We start from the raw sequence: 19,439 nt of genomic DNA on the forward strand, positions 1-19,439 counted from the left end.
TGAATCACATTGGCCTTCCAGATTTCACTATCTGTACAAAATAGGAAGATTATACATGAAACAATTAATTAGGTTAAACAACTAATCGTGAAAAATAGTAGTGCAACATACAAGGAAATACAGACTGTGAAAGTAGTCCTTTGATTTGTTTTCAATGCTAGGTTCGTGGATAACTTAATTAACTTTTAAGCGTTTAAAATGTTTGAAGGAAATTACGAGAGAACATTTTATTTTCCATATAGTGTAACCTGCTGTATATTATGTAGGTACCTTTTCATTCAGCACATTTGTGTACCACTCTAATATCTGATAATATATGAAAATTTCTTACGTTTGTTGCAAGTTTATCCAACATTTGTAACTTCTACTGATAATCCACAAAGAATAAATTCGATATAGTTCAGTGTTATTAGAGTGAAAATGGGAGGTTTGTTCTGTTTACTTCCAAAGTGTTAAGTTGATATCTATAGGGATCTATGTTGCCATCATTCTTGAATTTAAATTAAGTTATATTGTAATATGCCTTAAACAGTAAAATATTTTAAATACATTGACAAGCCATAAATCTTAGAAAATATTTGAAGTTTGTCAAAATGATTAAATTTATCCATAAGAGTAATTTACCTTCTTTGTTTATAGCTTAATTAGGATTGTAATCATAGAGCTTAATTAGGATTGTAATCATTAATGTGTATGTACTTTTTATTTATATTCGTGCTTGCGAGATTAGAGTATTAACCTTGTCTTTCAGGGTTCAGACCGTTTCTGTATGAGTACAAGATGGCGCTGGACAACTCATGGATGAACAATGGACGGGATCCACAGCGGGACATGAACCTCGTTGAGCATCAACAACAAGAATCCTGCCTCAACAATCAACGCTTTGATGAGTGTGGACCATCCAGTAGAGGTGGACTGTTGAAAATACCTTCATCTAACTTCAAAACTCAAGCAAATGGTAGCACCGCCACTGAAAACAAGTGTTCCATGATTCCACAACAGCAACAGCCGCCGCCACCACCACCACCACCGCCACAACAACAGCAACAGCAGCAGCAGCAGCAACAACAACAACAACAACCACCTCCACCGCAACCACCACAACATCGGGAACAACAAACCAGGTTTACTCAAACAGAACAACAGACTAGATTCACACAAACAGAGCAAAATCGTTTCCCTTTTATGGATAATTCTTGTAAACCTGATGTGCCAGGACAGCCTTTGTTTGATCCCACAAACTTACAACAGCGAAATATGTACGAGGAAGCTAATAAACAGTTCAAGCCAGATTCTCTGTGTCATTCAATGATGACACCGCCTGGTATCGGCTTTCAGAAACAGAAGGAAAATGAAGACAAATTCAAGCAAGAAATGAGCCCAAAAGATTTTCCCTTCTGTTATAACATGAATATGCTTCAAAAGGTACAAGGAGATGATAAATGTTACCGATTCGATATGTGTGGACAGCAATTTAGTTACAATTACGCTTTAATGAATCAAGTTTCACTAACACCCTTTAAATGTGAAGACTGTGGTTTAATGTTCGGCCATAGTTCGTTGCTGAATCATCATAAACGTATGCACATGCAAACTCATACATGCGATGTTTGTGGACTATCTTTCACACAACCATCAGAGTTAAGAAGCCACAAAACAGTTCATGCAGAAGGCAAATTCAAGTGTGAAATATGTGGCGTTGAATTTCCTGATCAAGGAAGACTAAAGAAGCATGCCAAATTTCACAACAGCACTCAACGAGCGAAGTGCGATTCATGCGAAGCTACTGGATATCCTGAAAGTGATGCCAACGATTCCAAATCTATAAGACGTGTACATGGGATTCGTAAGTGCCAAAAATGCAATGGTTCCGGAATGGTTTTTATTCCGACACCCAAACCGCCTAAACCGTTTCAGTGTTCTATTTGTGAAAATACCTTCTCACGGTATTCGTCGTTATGGAGCCACAAACGTCTACATTCTGGAGAGAAGCCATATAAATGTGAAGTTTGCGGAATGGCGTTCGCTAAAGCAGCGTACTTGAAAAACCACAGACATATTCATACGGGCGAAAAACCATATAAATGTGCCGTCTGCAACATGGCATTCTCTCAGGGACCTCACTTAAAAAATCACGAGCGTATTCATACGGGGGAGAAGCCGTACATTTGCGAAGTGTGTCACAAAGCATTCTCTCGTCATTCCACTTTATGGAATCACCGTCGTATTCATACGGGCGAAAGACCGTACCGGTGCGATATTTGTGGCAAAGCGTTTTCTCAGGGAGCCCACTTGAAAAATCACAAACAGCTTCATACAGGAGAGAAGCCCTATCGTTGTGAAGTGTGTGGAATGGCATTTGCGAAAACCGCTTATTTAGACAACCACCGACGTGTCCATACAGGAGAAAAGCCATTTAAGTGCCAAGTGTGTGAGAAAGCGTTCTCCCAAGGGCCTCATTTAAAAAATCATGAACGTATTCATACCGGGGAGAAGCCGTACATATGTGGCGTATGTCATAAAGCATTCTCTCGTCATTCTACTTTGTGGAATCACCGTCGTATTCACCTCGGAGAAAAGCCATATCGGTGTGAAATATGTGGAAGTGCATTTTCTCAAGGTGCACACCTCAAAAATCATAAAAAGGTACACACAGGCGAGAAACCATACCGGTGTGATGTATGTGATGTCGGTTTTTCAGATCGCTTTGCTCTCAAACGACATAAGAATATCCATAATAATCAGAATCCTGTTACCAGTCAGGCACATAATCACAATGCCCAACCTACTACAGTACCTGCAGCCCCACTAGAATTCCCAGTGTATAAGTGCGAAGTAGGACAAATAGCATTTCCGGGATGTTCTCGGCCTCCGGACGATAAAGCTATTCAAGCAACTTGAGGGTTGCCTATGTATTGGTATAATATGTAATTAGTATTTTGATTAATTCTTATCTGATGCATATATCATAATAGAAGTATTATCTGATTATCGAATTTTAAAATATGTAATAATAAGACTTACTATTGTGCAATATGTGAGTAAACATCATATGGATTCATTGTTAACTATGTAAAAAGAGTATATGGATATATATGTATATGGTGAACTTAATTTAAGATCGCTTACTATAATTGTTTCGGTGTCTGTTTCTCCGTATATAAAATTATTTTTAACTCATTAATGTAGCTACTATAAATCAAAATTTGATTCAATTGATGTACGAAAACAGAATACACACTAAAGTATATATTGTTCTTGCCTCTTTCTTCGTGAACGAACTTTCCAAGCATTTGTTGGAATCAACCCACTTCTTGAGAGAAAGGAAATAAAGCCTTTAAACATGTCATCAAAGACGCTGTAAAATTAAACGTTTTAGCTTTCTTTCATTTTGAGAATTTAAAAAATCAAAAATAGAGACTTATTGATTATCAAAAAGAAGTAAGAACAATAAATACGATAATCGGAACATAGTCAATGTACAGTCCTATTAAAAAAAAAGTTTCACCTTTCTTTCGAAAGTTAAGCACAGGACATCGTAAGTGGGTAGTTTGGTAAATGAATATTAAAAGTAATTCAAGGAGAGGAACTGGGAAAAATATTTTGTACAGTTGACTTTGAAATTCATTTCATTACCGTGAAATTTGCGTTGATAGAAAATGCTAAACGTCTCATATACTTTTCAGGATCGCAGATAGCTTCTTTGAGGTACTATATTGTTTCGTAATGCCTAGTTTTTTAAATTTTTATTATTCGTAGAGGTTTAAAGAGAACATCAACACAGAGACTGTTTGTCCGCTACGATAGGCACGTATAGACTTAAAACATTGAAGGAACTATTAAGAAATGGGAAGATTTAATATAATTCTAGATGCTACAGTTTAGTTAACGAAAGTTGGCCTCTTGCTGATAGCTGCATGTTTTGTAAACGAAAGAAAAGGGAGCATGGATTCCCCCAGCTACTACACTATTCTTTTATGCTGCTTCTAGGTAACCAAGGTCATTCACCGCGCTGTTGCCGTTAGTTGAGGGTTGACTCATCTGTCAAATAATTGTTCCTCTTGTGATATAGTAGAGTCTGTTTATTAGATGGTTCAGTATTTTTTTTTTTTTTTTTTTTTTATAGTGTTCATGTTGAATAGGTTCAGTGTGTACTGTGTTTACAAAAGAAAGATACATATGGCGACTGAAAATACTAGAACAACAACGAATAAGAAAAATGGTTCAACATACAGACGTCAATAACAGGAACGCACGGTGCTGTTTCGAAGACGAGAAAGGAAATAAAGGTCTCCTTTTTCCCCGCAGAACAGGTGATAACATGCACTTCGAATGCTTTGAAAGTCAGTGAAACTAGTCACTGCAGAAAAATTCGGAAGACTAACGATAATCTTTCAGTATCACTTATAACACTGGTTAAAAAAGATCACGAGCAAGTCCAAAATCAACCTTAAGTGACTTAACGAAGGATGAAATTTGACGGTGTGTTTACAGTTATTACGAACAAAAGAAGTATCCAATTTTAAATTCTTTTCCTGATTCGTTACGAAAAATAGTTTATTCACGGGTAGGAAGACAACCCTGCACAAAGTACTTCAAAGAAACTGTTTCGATAATAGAAATTGTTGAGAAGGGAGATTTCATTAGAGGAAGGAGATAGTTGACAAATTATTTATTTATTTTTTTTTATTATTTTATTTTATTTTATTTTTATTTATTTATTTTTAATAAGGAAGATGGCAAATATCGAACCTGAGAGAAAAGTATGATTTGATAAACATGGGTAAATGCTAATTACTTCGATAGCAAATGCCAGATTTACTTGACACGCATACCTATCGGAATTGGTAAAAGTTTTTTTCAGGTTTCAAATCGAATATATCACATAAGACGACAGAAATTCTGGATTTTGTGAAATCAATGTAAAAACAATTTTATTAATCTATTACTTGCGCGCGTGTCCTGTGAATTCACCAGCGGAGGGGGAAAGGGAAATGATTCAAGCACTCAATCTCATCCTTTTAGTATACGCTCGATTTTTGTATATATATTTATATATATATTTATATCTTAATATAGTAAATGATTATTTTTCTATAATGCGTGGTCAAGGAGGGGGGTGTAAATCTTGAAACTTTTGCATATGCTACTGTTCCAAATACTGTTATTGTTATTTAAAAAGCATATCTTCCTGTCATACTATTACGATTATGGAAGATGTGTTAAAACGTCCTAAATTTGTTGCCGGATTTACTGCCTCGATGGTTGCAGACCTTGTGGCAATAACGCCCCTAGTACACCACGTGCTTTGTCGAACTGTCAGAAGCTAGCTTTCGTTAACTGCTTTGCAATTAGAGCTTTCGAATCAAAGGTGAATGATATATTTTTTTAAATGTACATAATAATTAATTACATAGTTTTCGTCTAGAGTTGGCAGTTACCGACTTTGTTTACTTTTATAAATAATATCGGTTTAATTTTCTAGTTGGATCTCGATGCAACTTCCAGGTATTATTGTTGGATTTTATATGTATATACAAGGTGTTAATGAACTAAACCGACAAACTGTAAGACGTGATTCCTTACATCAAAATAAGAGAAAAAGTTCATATGGACCTGTGGGCAAAAGTGCATAGTTTCAGAGCTAGGGTTGTCCAAAATCACGAAAAAGCCAAATTTCAAGAGGCCCTATTTCGAATTCGAGAAACTGTGGATGGTTGTTCTTATCAACGTAAAGGAAGTCACGCATATGCAATCCAAAAATGCATATTTCATTAATGTTCAATGGGTGTACAGAATATTCCTTTTCAGGGTGAAATTCCCAGGCATTCCATCAACCGAATTTTGAGATATGCTCTGACTTCATGATTGGTCCAAAGTAGGCAAATGATAAGCCTTGATAGCAGTGAACACGGAATCGTCTGGTACGATGTCGGAAGTGTTAAGGATCGTCAGCAGCACGGTCTCTCGTATTCGGGAAAACGCATGCTGCAATGATTTCTTTCACGCTTATAAATGAAGAAAACGTGAAATTACTGTGACGAAATACATCGCATCATACGTTGTTCCGAACACAAAAAAACAAGAAGCTGCCGGTTCCTAACACTTCCGACTTCCCTCCGAATCATTGGATGTCCATTGTTGTTAAGTCTTACCTCCTGTCTACTTTGGACCTCCTTGAAATCAGGCTATATCTGAAAACTCTATTGAGAGCACATGTGAGAATTACACCCTGTAGGAAATATTCTGTACACCTATTGAAAATTGACGAAATATGCACTTTTGAATTGTGTATGCCTGGCTCCCTTTATGCTGATAAGGACCACTATCCACAGTTTCTGGAATTCGAAATATGGCCTCTTGAAATTTGGCTTTTTCGCGATTTTGGGCAGCCCTAGCTCTGAAACTATGCACTTTTCGCCATAAGTCCATATGAACTTTTTCTCTTATTTTGATGTGAAAAGTCAGCTCTTACAGTTTGTCGGTATAGTTCATTAACACCCTGTGTGTATATATATATAATATAGCCTGGAAACCTTGAAGAGTTTAAACTGACTAATCGAAATTTAAGTTGGAGAATATATTGTTAGATATCGCTAATCTCATTGATTTTCTTGATTGGGTTACGCTTTTCTGCATTCATTTCATTTAAGTAACTCCACAGTGATCACACATCCAAGTACAGATCAGACTCAACGCTACTAGACTTCAAAATCTCGTTCAACATTCGTTTCTAAAACATTTCATTTAAGCCATTGTGTAAGGGTACTGCAGGAAACAGTAATAATTGGTAATTCACTGTGTCATAAAAGTTTGGTTTCGTAATAAATGTGTTAGGATGCAAGCAGAACAATTCTTTCCAAATATGTATAATATTTATAATTTGTAATACTGAGCTAATCATATTCAACTTTCTGAAGTACTGAAAAATCTATGTAAATCTATAAATTACTTCAAAATCTATATTTCCTTAAGTTGTAAATAGAAATAAAGAAATTAAAATCTTGTTGTATGCAATTAAAATAAATACAGTTGATGATGGTAAGAATATCAGTTTTCGAAAGAAATTTAAAAAATATCATTTTTCGAAAGAATTTAAATATTTAAAAAAAAAAACACTAAAACTATTTTTTCTGTCCCTAGAATAAACAAATTGCAACACTGTGTATGTAAATCGAAAATAAAGTTGAAAGCTTACATGGTAGCAATGTACAAATAAATTCGGAAACAAAAGAAAGACTTTTGTCCACATTCTTTTTTTTTTTTTTCTGAAAATGAATAGTAGTCTTCAAAACCCATGTATTTAATCTTTTTCACAGTGTTTGTCTATAACTTATATAGAAGTGTCTTCCATATATTTTTATATATAATCTCATGTACCATCGTGTGATCAGCGTAATCTCGTCTTAAATTATTCATATAATTATCATTTTGAGCGTACCACTTTAGCTGCTAAATCATTGATTACGCAATTTTTCGTTGTCAGCATTACTTAAATAACTTATTCAGCCACAACAAAAGCCGATTCTTCAATGCCTTTCATTTCTGTTTGTTGAAATTTTATATTCACTGTATTAATTGATATTTTACTCATGCACAAGTTTATGCTTTATTGCGATTTCAAGAAAAAGAGAGAGAGAGAGAAAGAAATAATGAGTACGCTTTCGGTCGGTACAAGAGACCTTGGTTCTATTCCAGTAAGAGCTTATATGGGCCGGAAGTCATGTTAAGGACCCCATTTCATTTGGCCTCGATAAATAACTATAAATTTCTGTAAAATAAATAAATAAAATTTTAAAGAAAAGTAGACTGATGAGAGTATGAAAAAGACTTCTGATTGCTCCAATAGAAAATTTTAAAAAAATCTTCTATTGACGTGAGACAATCATAATGCCTCTTCGTCATCAAAAGAGGCTAGTAGGTGTTCTTTCTGTGCGTTTGGTTCCAGGCACCATTCCCTGTAGAAATACTTGTTTTGAATACAAACCTGAATAGTGATTGGGATCGCAGTTCAACAGATAAGTCTAATCTCGCTGCTGGAAGGGATGTTAAACTCCAATCAGTCAGACATATCGCAGGCTTTTAATATCAAGGTTTTTTTGAGCAATTAAGGTTTTTATTTTTATATAAGGAATTACTTACGTACTTAGGTTCCTCAGTCGGTTTGCAATATTTTGAGCGCTACACTGGGGCATTCCTCCTAAGGGACAGACATAGGCTTGAGGAAGGGTGCCCAAGTGTAGCACTCGAAATATTGAAAGAAAAATTGACTGAGAAACATTAGTAGATTAGCAATTCGTTATATTATAATATGTTCAATATGCTCGACAAGTAATTACAGTTTTTATTTTCATTTGATTTCCAAAATGGCTTTCATGCAGAGTGACCATCAATTTGAATTTAGTTTGCTAAAACTTTGAGGAAACCTGTCCTTATGGTGTTACAAAAATATCTATTTATAGTTGTCTCGATTTCGATTTCACTCCCTGCATAGTTGTCAGATGTCAGTAAATTATGAAGTATTAATAGCGTGAATAGCATTTGATCATAATACAAAGAAGTGAACGATTAGCGTACGTGCCTTTGGCGTGGGAGATCTGGGTTCGATTCCCGGCGGGAACTCATGTAGTTCGGATTCCACGTTAATCAGTAGGTCCACGTCTCATATAGCCTCGCTGCGGAGAGAGACGTTAAACTCAAAATCAACTCAACTCAACCAAGAAGTGAAAACTAGTAAGTAATGTAAATGCAGAGCTAAAATTGCGCTACGCTGATTACCGTTGGCAGACGTATGAGACGGTAATTTTCGTCTTCATAAGACATTCGACACAGTTTGCACATGAATTTTGCAGCAGCTGTTACTTTACTTTTATTTATCTTCTTTTAGCCTTGTTTTACAATAATTTTGTTGTCAGAGGAAACTGATGTTAGAATTCATTGGTATCGTATTTTAAACTCAAGATACCTAACTTCTAGTTTGTATTCATATTTCAAACTCGGTAAAGAAGTTTTCAGTGTAGTTTTATGAAAGGTTTCCCATAACCTTTATTATTGATTGTTACTTGTATATATCTACTAACATTTCGCAAGAGACGCGTTTATTCAATGACAGAGAAGGATTTTTGGTTCGATTTGAAGTTATGCGAATTTGTGGTGCTCAGGGTCGTGTTTGTGGGTTTTTCCTTCCTTTTCTCTAATAAATTCCACGATTGATCCGTTGCAATTATCCCCATCTCTTTTAGTCTTCAGGATGTAACTGTGGGACTTTAGTTCAAGGATTCATTTAATTTCATTTTAAGCATTTCCTATTTAACTTTATTATATGGTATAAAATTTACTTATAACTATAATTATTTTCTGATCAAGAAGCGATGAAGAAATATTAATAATATACCAGAAAATATACTGTCCTTATTGTGTTTTTGAAATATACGACCATCGTTTTTCATTTATTTGTATGACGAATAATGTGAAGGTTTATGATACAAAAACGACATCGCCTTTCAAATTCAAGCACTTATAATAGCATGATACCAGTATTTCTATATCGTCATTGTACTGTGTCACTGCGAATGTTTTCAACAATGTATGAAAGCTTCTTTTGAGTTCAACAACAGTGGAGAAAATTCTTTCCGGAATGATGGAACATTCGACTATACCATGCAGCATATTCCACTGTAACTTGTCAGTTTGAGCCAATCAGTGACACTGTTCAGACATAAACATTGAGCGCTTGTTATCCCTGAACATATGCAACAAAATTGAAAATTCTGCTAACTGTGAGGTGCGGAGTGTGATAAGATTTTTGTTCACCATTTATTTCGGAAGTTGAAGGACTCTTCTGTTCGGAAAGCACTTTCCTACTGCTGGTGAACCCAAAGTCGCTTTGAATACATTGGCGGTGACAAAGAACACAACGCCAGTATAGAAAAACTGGTGTCACGCTACGATAAATGTTTGAATTTGTACGACAAATATATTGGAAAGTAGAGAAAGGTACGTAATTTCTGTACCTAAACATATCATTTGTCGCTTGTGTTTCTCACCAAAACGTTCCTTTTTTTCCTGGATGATTCTCGTACCTACTTTAAAATAGATTACGCAGTTAAGTTAATAAAACTTACTATTTGTAGGTCAATATTCACTTTTGAAAGAGGAGGTAGTAATGAATTAATATTAAGTTCGCAGCATGTATTGATGGACGAGAATATGTATGTCTACGCTTGAATTAAAAAGTTTGGAAACAATCATATTGCGTGAGCATAAATCACAAATGGATTAACTAAAGTAACTAGAAACTTGGTGTAATAGGTGAATGGCGTTATTATTACAAAAACTCGTGGATTTCTTACGATGGCAAGAATTATATCTACCTAATTGTTTTAACTAAAGTTGGACATGTGGGTAAAATAATGTAATGATTTAGAAAAGAGCTTATTAATCCTGATATCTTATCTCTTCTTGTATATATATATATATATAAACGTCAGAAATTTAATGATTATATTACTTGAGTGTCTTCGTTAAGCATTATACACATGGTTTGCTCAGAAATGCCACGTGCAATATATGTAAAATCGTAAGTAAGTCTTATGCGTTATTTAAGTGCCACCATTAGAAATGTCCCTCATGAAACTATGCACCGAACCCAAGACATCTTCCAGCCTAAAAACACTTTATTATACTTTTGTTTGCATACTTCAGCTTTCTCGTCTTATTTTGCTTACTTATATCCGATCGAAGAAATGTATGAGAGAAACAGTAGAAGAATAAGTGCACGTCGTTCCATGCTATTCAACAAATTTTGGTACAGAGAAATTAAAGTAACAGTGTGTATTCACTGAAATCCGTTGGAAACTGGTAAAGTCAACTATTTGTAGCAAGAATTCCGTATTCAGACATGAATTGTCTCCCACATGTAGTTGGTACAAAAGCTTTTAGAATGAATGAAAAAGTTGAAAGTTACGCTCATTATTTCGAACGTTACGGATAGTTTGCTAATCTCTGGTCTCGACGGGACAAATAATCATTAAAAATTACAACCAAAATTTCCAGTAACACGCAAGAGACGCCATGAGAAGACATCAATCGGAAAAGTGAATCTCTCGAAATTAAAGGATACACTAGGACATGTCATGTCACACTATACAGTTATAAACAGCGAATCATAGGACTTAGTCCCTTTTGTTTCTACTGAATAACAATGCAAAGGGTATATCATTGAGTCCTTCGTATCTTTTTCTATCTCAACCCTGTTGATATTTCTGAGGCGTCATCCTCTACTTCAGCGGGTGCTCAGTAAAATATATGGATAATTTTCCTCTGAATATTAACCATACACTCACTCATTTAAAGGCATCCTCAATTCTCGCCCAAAGTCTTCCTTGTTAGTCCTTCATGTGTATAACAACTGTAAACAATTTACTTATATATTACAAAAGCTGGCTGGTCCTCCAAAAGCAATGATTTTCTGCTCACAGATATAAAATTCACAAGATAACTTTACATCTGACAGAAGTTTCTAAACCAGGGGGAAAATGTATGTTCTCGTCTGATCGACAGTAACAGAAATTACTTCAACAGGATGCTAAACAGTATTTACCAGATCACTTGGGTTTACATTCACGTCATATGTCGATATAGCTGAAATAAATTACTGAGTGCTAATAATTATTGCCATAATATTGCTGACTGAAATAACTATATAATGCTGCTGCTCTCAATAGTAAGTGCAAATGATCCGTACTCCAATGTCTTCTAACACCATTGATAATTGGGGATATGACTTTGTTTTCTTGAACAAAGAAAACAATGACCCGGGAAGTTTCATAAATCAAATTGCAAGAATGGTGATTACTTTGTCATGATGATAGTCTAGTCAGGAATATAAAAAAATTGTAGAAATGTGAAGAATTAGAAAAACACACGTGTAGTGATCAAAATTTTATTTTCCGGAAAATTTCCCGTTTCATGAAAAGTTGTTTCACTTATTCCTACATCATTGTTGTACTGTAAACTTTATTTGTAATAGAAGTCTGAAAATACAGTTACACAAAGTGAAAAATCTAACAATTATTCATTACTAGAAAAATATGTTAATGTGCTCTGTAATTCATTTTTGATCCCAGAAAACCATAATATCGACGTTTTATCAATTTCATACACGTCATAATTCATTAATTTTTTCAAAATTTTATCGCTTTTCTGTATTTAAATAATCCCACCTCATATAAATAAGTAGGGCTAATATAAAGTATCTGCTGTAAGTTTTTTATTGCCCGAAATTCCAGAGTTCAACTGAACTCATTAAAACAAACACTGAAAATGTTTAGGAAGTAAAAAAATATTTGTGTATTCATTCAGAAAAGAATGTGAATTCTAACTAATAAACAAATTGACTTTTTCAGTTTTCTTCCAATTAAAAGAAAAATAAGTATGAAAGAAAAGTACGAAGCTGCAAGCCCAAGAAGTAACTTTATTTTATTCATGAAAAATGTATTTCGTGCTTCTGGTTATATAGGTACTTTTTTCTAACATACAATTATTGTTTTCTTTAACTATTCTTTTATACATTTTTTGTAAATAATAATTATATATTTTCAGTTCAGAGTTTTTTCCGACTAATTTTTAGAACAAGAAGTTATAATAATGAACAAGATTGTTATTACTACAATATATATATATATATAAGAGAGAGAGAAACTTTGTCTCAAGGTCAGAAATTTCCGGGGGTAAACGGGCAGCCCCTCGTTATGTCCCTGTGTTTATATTCCTAGAAAAATAGATACACTCACAGATAAAATCAACTGCTTTATAAGGAACTTTAATGCAGTTCTTTCATTAAATAAAAAACTTTGTTTCTATCTGTGTTTTTCGTGTACTTTACACACACAAAGGAACACTATGAAAATTTTTCATTACCAAGTACTAAATATTATTTGAAAATTCCCCATTTATACCATTACACATGAGAGATCAATGTGTAAAATAAAAAAATGTCGATTGAGATCCATAGTAGCTGTTGAGGAACCTCCATAGTGTTTTTTTTTTCGCCTCAGACACTTGTAGTCCCCGTATTTAATCCAGATGAGCTATTAATCTTCAGTAGAAGTACCTAGTTCGATCCAAGCTATGAGAGTTCGTGATGTACAGCATTGTGTCCATGGGTTTTCCCAACATTTTCGCATTTTCTCCCGAGCCTAAAGGACATAAACAAGGGACGTAAAACTGCGGATTTCATTTCATTAGCGTACCGTATTTACGCGAATATAGACCACACTTTTTTCCTAAATTTTGGCTTGAAAAATCATGGTGCGGCCTATAATCGAGATTTCCCTCCTCACATCATAAATTATGAGTTTCAAAATGGCATGTGCACGTATTATTTTGCAATCTTCAATTTGAATCATTTCAGTTATAACGGCATATCAACATTTGCTGTTTGAAACTACAAAATCAGGCAAATCTTTTCCACATCTGGGTATTTGCACATTTGCCCTCAAAATGAACATCGACTTTTCAAACTATTTAAGAGTTTCTCTTCAATTGCACACCACTGACAAATTTTCTTTCATCAACACCCATCGTCACTCATAAACCAAATGATCAACTTTCCTCGAATAAATCAACTTTGAACCTCCTTACACTTTTGCTTGAATTAGTCACGTCACCAGATTTCTCAATGCTCAAAACCTGTCCTGTTGGTGATGAGTCACCCTTAGTTATGCGAGAGTTGAAGAAGGAAAAGGAGAGAGATGCAACTTAAAGTGCTGTCTAACTGAACTTTCTCGTAAATTTAGTAGTGCGGCCTATATTTGCGCAAATACGGTATATGACGAGCTTGAGAACGTAAAACAAAAAATGAACAAATCAACAGAAGAATTTTGAAGTGTAGAATATCGGAAAAAATGATATATTGGAATATAACTCGGATCTAACGTATTCTCTGCATTATTACATTTTTAAATTATTATAAAGAAAAATGTAATATAGGTCTTTTGGAGTTCTGCAAGGCTTAAACAGTTACCTCAACTAGTAAGTAAAGTTCGACTATTGAAAGCAAGTTCCATGTCTGCGCAACACTTGTAGCAGGAAAATAGTTTTGATCGATTATCTGTTGTTGCTAATTTCAAATTCAGAACTCGAGTGAATCATTAATACTAATACTTTCGTCATCTTACAGTTGAGAGAAAAAAAAATACAAACATCTTGTTCTATAAAGCAGGATTATTTTAACAAATAGATCTAAATAACTGCATGTCGTCACCTCAGAAGCATACAACCTGAATAAATTTTAATGTGGTATGATGTTAATATCATAATGTATCTTTGCGTTGTATCTACTGTGACTATCACTATGGCTCTTTCTCTTTTTAAAATTTCTGGATATTTCGCTAAAACCAAAGCTAAATTTAAGATCAGAAAAATGACGTAAACACATTCTGCCAACTCAGGAATATGAATTAATCAGGTTACGACGAAATTTTATATAATTTGAGTAACACTAAACTTCATTTATATTACAATTCGTAATTGTTCAGAACATACATTCTTTTTATATACCTAGGTAGATAGATATAGGAACTGCATTAAGTGTGTCTTTATATATGGTATGCATGGGTTAGGTTTCTTACTTTTATGTGTACACAGTGAAATTTGTAAAATTGTAGAAATCATCTAGTTAACTCGGGCCACTTTTGAGAATTCAGGTGAAAAAATATTATTATTGAAAGTTAACCGCTAATTTAATTTGAACAGTTTTCTACGAAACCGATTGTAATGGTTTTCAGTACATCGTGCAACTACATGTTCAATTTAGATTTTATAATTTATAAGTGGCAGTTCGTTCATGTATAAAATCTAAAGTTTATGTTTGTCTATTTTTTCCTCGAACTTTAAAAGTTACGTAGCTTTATTGAAGAATGTTCGCCCATGAATTATATCAGGAATATTTCATGATTTTCTCTCTGAACACGACGGATTGTAGCATAAACTAATGTCATAAAATTTTCATAATTTGAAGAGAAACTTACACTAATGTAATTGAGTACTTGGACACCATATCATTTGTATCACACATGATTCTATCTGTGCTTGGAATAGAACATTCCGTTCAAAAAGCAAATTTTAAGAAAGGCAATTTTTCGAAATTGAATCAAGTTACGTTTACCGCTGGTTCTGTGTTAATTACTTGTACTTCATGACCAATATGCTGAAATTTAATAAAATTAACCGACCTATTAAGCTCTTAAAGATTTGTTATCTTATAGTACTCCAGCAACGCAATACTGTGAAATATAAAATTTCTTATTCACTTTCTTGTATATTATAGCTTGCAGTCTCTTCAGTTTAACGAAATATGATCGATTTTATGAAATACAAATCAACATGGAATAAATTCAGGACCAATCCGTGTAACTTGAACACATTTTGCAATGTTCCGTAACAAACATAAGAATATAGCGTGTTTAGTAGGACATTTTGAGACTAATATGTACTCTTGACTGCGAAATCGGTTATGAATATGTAACTATACTGTATGTGGTGAGACCATTGTATGGTTTAATCTCTGGAGGATCATATGTATATAGGTGTGTGTTAGAAAGTTAAATTATTCGTTTCAATGAAGAAAATGCCGTACAAGTATAAATTTTTGTGTGCGAGTCCCTGAAACGTGCTGAGAGATTAGGCGAAATGATGATTATATATATATATATATATATATATATATATAATGTATTATAAACGTTCATTGTAAATAAACATCTGAATAGAAAGTTAGAATTGATATCTATATGTCATAAGTTGCCATACTTTTACAAAATAAATATCTAGGAACTAAGTTATTTATAAGTCATCAAATCAAATGGTGTTTCGAACAAATAACGTTAGTGTATCAAAATATAGATTTATATGGAAATACGTATTACATAATGGAATAAACGTTATGATCGATGTTAGAGTTACCTAGAAATATATATATTTGATTTCCTTTGTGTCCTAATTTTAATACGAAGACAATCGTGATTAAGCAGTGTATTTTAATCCTGATTAAGCAGTGATTGGTTCCGAAATTCGTATCTATTGTGAAGTTTGTGTTGATATTTTTTAATATACGCCGTCTTCCTAACCTGAAAGTCACTTAAAAAGAAATTAAATTTTCACATAGGCCATGAAAACAAGGAAAATTAATTATTTCTTTTAGTATAATCATAAATTTTAAGGAAAAAGTGTATATATTAAATCCAGACACTTGACAAATCTGGGAGTACAATATGTGTAATAATTCAGAAGACTTCGTTGTGAAAAGTTCAGATGAATAGTTAAAAATGTATGGATTTATAAACTGCACTCCCAATAGACTCCTAGTTCTTACAGTACGATGCATTTTGGTATTTTGTTTTATACTTTTTAAGTGTTTTTATGAAAGTATTAGTTTCATTCGGTCAAAAGTTGATTATAAGCTTTGCAGAGAATGTTACCAATAAAACAGTTAACGTTATTTTTTAAGACCAAATTAATGCGATCAACTCGTCTTTAATTTTGTCCATATTTTAGAGTAAATAATAAATATATATTTCTTCTGCGAGATAATGTGTCATCATAAATTGTTATCAAAATACAAACTTAACATTGTGTTGATTGATGTAAGCTAGAACTATTGATACTGTGCACTGTAGAGACAAGCGAAGATTTTTAGTCACGACCTTATTCTTCACCGGTTTCATACGAGGAACGTTTTTAAAGTAAGGTATGTTCGGCAATATCTAAGTAAACGCGAGTGTTCTTAATTTTGCGCATGTGCAATATCTACCAGCATATTTCGAGCATACTACCAGCATACCATTTGGCATAGCGTCGGCAGCTTGTGAGTTTTATGGTCTGATGGAAGAGCTCAAGGAGATCGAGCGGCTCACTGCCTGTGAAATAAGATCTCAACTCAGTTCTTGATTGCAAGAAATGTGACGTAGGCAGAAATTCTTTGCCGGACCTGTGAGGTGTATGGTTCAAATGCCATTATTAATTGCAAAGTTTGTAATTGGGTGAGACTGTTGAAGGAAGGGCAGGAGAATGTTCATGATGAACCATAAGCTGGTCAGCCTTCACTATCGATTCATTATTTCCAGACTTAAGCGCCCGTTAATTTCCATGTCGTCTGCAAAAATTTGTCCCACGATCCAACATACGTTTCAACATGAACGGAAAGTATGTTGAAAAGTAGCTGAAGGTATGTAGAATCTCCTAAAAATATAATACACCCGATTTTTTTTTTTCAAATATAGAAAATGGACCGTACTTTGAAAACGTTCTCGTATAAATCAGTTCGTATAATGAAAGATGTCCTAAAACATTTTCTTAATGTTTAATCTCATATTCAGGCGAATATGTTGAGTCAAGCACTGGCAACAAGCCCTGTTGGAAAATCTCAAATAAAGTACATGCCGTGTTCCATTGAAATTTAGGTATTTTTAGGAAAGTTATCGTTGAATATATGTTTCAATATGAAATAAATTTTCCCCCTGTGTCTTGACTAACTTCACTTCCAAACAATAGAGGCATTTATCAAGTCTCAAAGAATATACACGCTACCTTTAATAAAAATCGAAGAGATATTTTCCGAAATTTATCGTGGAACATACGTTTTAAGATGGGGGTCCAATTTCAACTCCACGCAATGGAGATGATTGCGGAAACTCCCAAGTTAAAATTGAATTATCCCTGACTGATTGAACTCCACCAATGGGGAAGGCCTTAGAGAAAACATGTCCCGAATTACTTTTTTCTTCTTTCTTTAAAAACCGTGGAAAATTGTTATATCACATCATGTGTATGTACAAACTTTCCACTTTGATTTAATTTTACTCCTCACACGTTACGGACTTCAACCAAGCAGTAGGAAACACACTTGTTAGATTAAAATCGGGTATACTATACGGAAGTTACCGTTGAATAGATAGAACATTAAAATGAATGTTGAGTTGAATGGTGGAATCTCGTTTCAATTATGGAAATTTGGCTCAAGTTGATCTTTTTTAAATAATCTTATTCTCCCCCTCCCTCCTTCCCCTGTTAGTATATACAACCAAGTTTTCGGCATAAGTAATTCCAGCGTAGTTATCAAAAGTATATATAAATTAATTGTACATTGTATTCCTTGAAATGTATAGGTTCGTTAAGAGCATTTGTATAAAAAAATTGGTGAAGCTTTCGGGAAGCAGGAAGTTTGCCAACATATTGTAATAAAGTTCCTATACCGGATCAAACCTTTTCCTGCTCAAGCCGATTTTGGTTTTCCCACTATCAATGCTAGTTCTGTTCATATCCTTGAGTGGCATGTTCGAAAAAAAAAAAAAAAAAAAAGGAAAGAGAAAAGAAAAGAAAAAAGAAATTGGACATGATAAATAATTTTCTTTGTAATTCTTACTTTCCTTCTCTTGTCTGACTTCATTGAGGTAAGCTATTTTAACTTTACGTTGCCTCAAGTAGAAATTTCACCTTACTACAAATGTTATTCCCTATTGAAGGTTAAAAAGCAGATATCAACTGTGCTTAGTAAAAGAAAAATCAGAATATTTCTAATTGTGTTGTCAATAAAGCCTTTATTGAATCCATTAAGTAAGGAAAATTTTAAATGACTAAACTTAAAAAAATGATTGAAAATGTAGAGCTCTCATTTTTTTAATTACTTAATTCGCATCTTTAGTAAATGAAATGTATTTAGTTTATAACATGTACATTTCTAGAAAGAAAATGTGAATATGTAATGCCTTTGGAATTATATAAATATTAAAATAAGATTATATATATACATATGTAAATATACGTAAATATTTGTAATATGCTATGCAATAGATCTAAACGGAATTAAAGATAGATGTGCTTTTGTGTATTTCTCTTGTAGTATTTTTAAATATCCCTGTTGTAGTTTATGTTATCCTTCCCCTCCAGACATTTCAGTGAAATTTGGACTATAAATCGTTATTACTAAATGTAAAATTCAGCGAAATTACATTAAATTGAATACGATCTCAACACGAGCCTTTTGCGGATTAGAATCCTACTCGTAGCATTGGTGTTAGTATTTCATCACTCACTTCTTTAACCTAAAGGACAGAATCCTACTATGGAAATTCAGAATAAATATATAATGTTTATATATGAACAAATAAACTTTCAAACTAATCTGTGGGACTTCAACGGAAAAAAAAATTTAGATTTCAAAATCAGAATGTATAGAAAACTAACGTACTATAAAGAGCCAGCTTATTTTATATAATTATGTATTAATTATCCAGAAATAAAATATGAAGTGAAGTTACACTATTATCAATAAGGAAAGGAGTCTTGTATATGAGCTTTGATGATATATTTAGTCCTTCTCTACATACTCACACCCAAAGTGACATTTCTCACTGTATAGATCACTTTCCGGACCTTCT

At 33.6% G+C, this 19,439-nt stretch overlaps 1 protein-coding gene across 16 annotated transcripts in view; it reads left to right on the forward strand.

Moving 5' to 3' along the window:
• LOC145686241 (uncharacterized) overlaps window positions 1–19,439 on the forward strand; it is a 180,593-nt gene that overhangs the window by 139,603 nt on the left and 21,551 nt on the right. For 3 of the 16 annotated variants that reach the window (XM_081759349.1, XM_081759347.1, XM_081759348.1), the window contains one exon: window positions 752–18,889. The exons of the other annotated variants lie outside the window; for them this stretch is intronic. In XM_081759349.1, coding sequence (XP_081615475.1) covers window positions 781–2,901 — 2,121 coding nt within the window. In that variant the 5' untranslated portion in view covers window positions 752–780 and the 3' untranslated portion in view covers window positions 2,902–18,889. Of the gene's footprint in view, window positions 1–751; window positions 18,890–19,439 lie in introns of those variants that run through there. 16 annotated transcript variants of the gene reach the window in all.

The sequence above is a fragment of the Thermobia domestica genome, chromosome 5 (genome assembly GCF_964235325.1).
Source record: "Thermobia domestica chromosome 5, izTheDome1.hap1.1, whole genome shotgun sequence".
Taxonomy (NCBI): domain Eukaryota; kingdom Metazoa; phylum Arthropoda; class Insecta; order Zygentoma; family Lepismatidae; genus Thermobia; species Thermobia domestica.